Source organism: Eutrema salsugineum, unplaced genomic scaffold, assembly GCF_000478725.1.
Source record: "Eutrema salsugineum unplaced genomic scaffold, Eutsalg1_0 scaffold_12, whole genome shotgun sequence".
Taxonomy (NCBI): Eukaryota; Viridiplantae; Streptophyta; class Magnoliopsida; order Brassicales; family Brassicaceae; genus Eutrema; species Eutrema salsugineum.
Genome location: NW_006256895.1, coordinates 3,777,975 through 3,781,730, shown reverse-complemented (window position 1 = coordinate 3,781,730; position 3,756 = coordinate 3,777,975). Strand labels below are relative to the sequence as shown.

General features: G+C 33.2%; 1 protein-coding gene across 3 annotated transcripts; it reads left to right on the top strand.

Moving 5' to 3' along the window:
• Window positions 1-1,249: 1,249 nt before the first annotated feature.
• Window positions 1,250-3,527, top strand: LOC18025468 (probable serine/threonine-protein kinase PBL12). Of its 3 annotated transcripts, none has more exons than XM_024160238.1 (5): window positions 1,250-1,735; window positions 1,919-2,030; window positions 2,632-2,768; window positions 2,851-2,974; window positions 3,064-3,527. In XM_024160238.1, exons 1-5 carry the CDS (start codon window positions 1,337-1,339, stop codon window positions 3,525-3,527), a joined length of 1,236 nt encoding a protein of 411 aa, XP_024016006.1. In that variant the 5' UTR covers window positions 1,250-1,336. The 3 variants fall into 3 exon arrangements, with proteins under 3 accessions (XP_024016006.1, XP_024016005.1, XP_024016007.1); XM_024160237.1 differs by having other exon boundaries at window positions 1,895-2,030; XM_024160239.1 differs by having other exon boundaries at window positions 1,606-1,735; window positions 1,950-2,030.
• Window positions 3,528-3,756: the final 229 nt, after the last annotated feature.

Genomic DNA, 3,756 nt, shown 5'->3' with positions numbered 1-3,756 from the left:
AATAACACTTTAAAATAGTATCAAATCCCTTGCTAGTCTAAAAATCATCAACTGGACATGTTAGAATTCTTTGCCCAAGTTAGAATGACAACCTAAGTAATATTCAAACCGGGCTCAATAAGATCATTATCTCGAATTAGTGATATGATCTCACATCAAAACTTCTTTATATTGGTTTTTTTTAGAATTATGTTAGAGAAGTTATAATATTATAGAAAATTCTTCAAGGTAAAAGAAATAGCTTAGAATAAAGGTTACGAATTTGCATCACACACACACATTTATAATTGACTGATACTGAATTCCAACGACAAGAACTAACGGTGGAATATAAAACCTCTGCCAGAGAGTTATGTTATCTACCTGATGACCAGTACCTAACCTAATTTATTCATTGATTGTTAAGTAAGAGTAATCAAATCAAGATGACGAATTTGCTCGCTTCATTACCGCTTTAATTGTTTACACGAAAGAAACAAAGTCAACGGACATCCAATAATGTTCTAATCAGCTCATTCTCCTCTCAACAAGGCGAATCATATCTTCCTCCCTTGTGCGTAATCTATTGCCAACCGGAAATATATAGCAAAGTATTTGAATATTAATCACTTAAATTATTAGAACAACAAAACGTATTATAAATTACTAAGTCTTGTGATCTGGAACAAGATATGGAATTAGTAGAATGTAGACCTTTAAAATGATTGAAATTATATAACCAAATACTTTTTTAGTACGTAGACTTTTGTAAGATGAGTCTAAGCAGTGCATTAGAAAGAACCTCAAATCAATATCATCGTGAAAATATTCCAATCATTTAAGATGTTCAATTTAGAATTTACAAAACTAATGTGTGATAAAAAACATAAACTATATTTTTCAACAGCAGTGAATTATAGACCAGTTGAAAATCCAATCTGAAATAAAGAATTCACATTACACATTAACATCTCACTCGTATTGTGGGAAATGATGAGAACAATGGATCGTCTTTCACCTAAAAAATATATATGTCAGTGTAAACATTAATTAGACCAATAAATAAAATATCCCCAACATATTGAAAATAAATTTATATGAAAACTAATATATAAAGCAACCACTATTATTATATGTGAATGTTCCAAGGTCGGTCAGTACGAATATGACACAACAACTACTATAAGTACAGGACTTTGAAGACAAGTAGGTTAACTAAAACATCCTTAATTTCTAAACCTACGCACTCTACAAAAGATACATCAAAAAGAGTAAAATACTATCTATCTCCCTTTTTTTTAACTATCTATCTCCCTCTTTCCCCAAAGAATAGTAGAACAAAGTGGCAGTAATCAAGATGAAGAAGACATCATTGACATCTCTGTTCTTAGGATGTTACAGGATAAATAACGCGAATAGATACGAAGTAGAGGAGAAGGATCACCCGATGAAAATAAGAACTTGTCCGGTGTTCAAGAGGCTGTCTTTGTCGGACATAAGTGATCCAAGCTCGCCCATGTCGTTCATGGATGATCTCTCAAACTCCTTCACATCTGACAAGCTTCGTTTGTTTTCGATGTCCGAGCTGAGAGTGATTACGCATAATTTCTCAAGACTTAGCATATTGGGAGAAGGAGGGTTTGGGCCGGTTTACAAAGGATTTATTGATGATAAGGTTAAACCGGGTTTAAAAGCCCAACCGGTTGCAGTTAAGGCACTTGATCTTCATGGTCATCAAGGTCATAGAGAATGGCTGGTAAAATATATCTCTTTTTTTCTCTAGTTTAATAATTTTAATTTTCATTAGAATTTTCTAGAACTACAATATTAGTTCTGAACTGTTATATGTATTTATAATGTTGCAAAAAAAACTCGCAATATCTTTAAATGATCCCTTTTCGGCTTTGATTTACAGTCAGAGATAATATTTTTGGGACAGCTAAGTAACAGACATCTTGTTAAGCTCATAGGGGTTTGTTGTGAAGAAGAGCAAAGAGTACTTGTTTATGAGTACATGCCGCGAGGTAGCTTGGAGAATCAACTCTTTAGAAGTATGTCGTCTACTAAATTTTTACCCTAATCTATCAAGTTGTTATTCAATTCACTTTCTTATTTGAGTTCGTTTAAACCTTAAGGAACATTCAAACAACTCTTTGATGACTTCACAGTTTTTTAAGAACTGAATGACAACAAAACAGTAGGACTAGTCCCACAAAAGGACCATATATATCTTTATTATTATTTGCAAAATCGACGGCATCCATATTTCTTGATTTATTTGTCGCACAAGTATTTACAATAAACATGCTGGTTTATTTATCGCACAATGTTCATGGATGTCGCGCATGTTTTTTTTTTTTTAAAAAAAAATATCATGCTGTGGTATCCAATAACACGCTGTTTTATGTTGTATAACATTTTTTCGTTTAATCGCACACTAATAAGCACAACTTAATATCGTTTTGCCATCGTGTGTGTGTTTTTTTTTTTCCAATTTCGGCTTTACTCATCTACCAAGCAAGCTAAAAAAAATCTTGGCAAAAGAATACATGCTTAACTTTACCAAAATTTAAGTTACTTTATCGTTTAATGCAGTACATTATATAACTTTCGTTTTTAAGTAACAGTTTAATAATGTTTCAATTGGAACAGGAAATAGTGTAGGACTGGCATGGGGACTAAGGATGAAGATAGCCCTTGGAGCCGCCAAAGGTTTAGCATCTCTCCATGAAGCAGAGAAACCTGTTATCTACAGAGATTTCAAAACCTCCAACATATTATTAGACTCCGTGAGTCTTTTTAATCCTTCTTATATTTTTGTAACCACTATCAATTAAATTGCTATTTTGATTGATTTCCCGAATATTTCAGAACTATAACGCCAAATTATCTGATTTTGGTCTGGCCAAAGATGGACCTGAAGGAGAACATACACATGTAACAACTCGCGTAATGGGGACACAAGGTTATGCTGCACCCGAATATATTATGACTGGTAACATTATTTATGGAGTTAATAATTTTTTTTTTACCATATAACCGAAATTTTTTTGAGTTTTGTCATAATGGTTTCTTATGTGACAGGTCACTTGACGACAATGAATGATGTGTACAGTTTTGGAGTCGTTTTGTTAGAACTGCTAACCGGGAAACGATCAATGGACAATACCCGGGTACGGAGGGAACAAAGCCTCGTGGAGTGGGTTCGGCCAATGTTGAGGGATCAAAGAAAGCTAGAGCGGATCATTGATCCGAGGCTGGAATGCCAATACAATACCGAGCAAGCTCAGACAGCTGCTACCTTAGCCTTCAAGTGTCTAAGCCAAAATCCCAAGTATAGACCAACTATGTCTAAAGTGGTAAAGGTCTTGGAGCCTATCCAAGAAGTTCAGGCAAAGGAGCCTGATAGTAACAACAAAGAAACAAAGATGTTTATGGATAGAAAAAAGTGTAGGCATTATTGTAAATGCCAAAAACGTGTGAATATCGCTTATTCAGATTCTCTCCTTTACAAGGAATCAGGGACAAAGCAAAAAATTGGGATTTGAAATACATAGTTTTCTCATCTTATATATAATGACAATCAACTCTCTCCAGCTGAGTGACACATCAGCAATAGAGAAAGTGACATGTGGCACATCCAAAAATTGATAAAATAAATAATTAATTAAATTTAAAGCAAAACACATTAAAAACATAAATAAAGATTAATATATATATATATATACATTAGAATGCAATTCAAATTTAATTTAAATATAGAAAAACTTATAAATT

Bases quoted from the DNA above. Each gene is read 5' to 3' on its own strand.
- LOC18025468 (XM_024160237.1), top strand. From the start codon at position 1,337: ATGAAGAAGACATCATTGACATCTCTGTTCTTAGGATGTTACAGGATA. The intron at 1,736-1,894 runs GTAAAATATATC...TTTGATTTACAG, and splicing joins AAGGTCATAGAGAATGGCTG to TCAGAGATAATATTTTTGGG. The intron at 2,031-2,631 runs GTATGTCGTCTA...CAATTGGAACAG, and splicing joins GGAGAATCAACTCTTTAGAA to GAAATAGTGTAGGACTGGCA.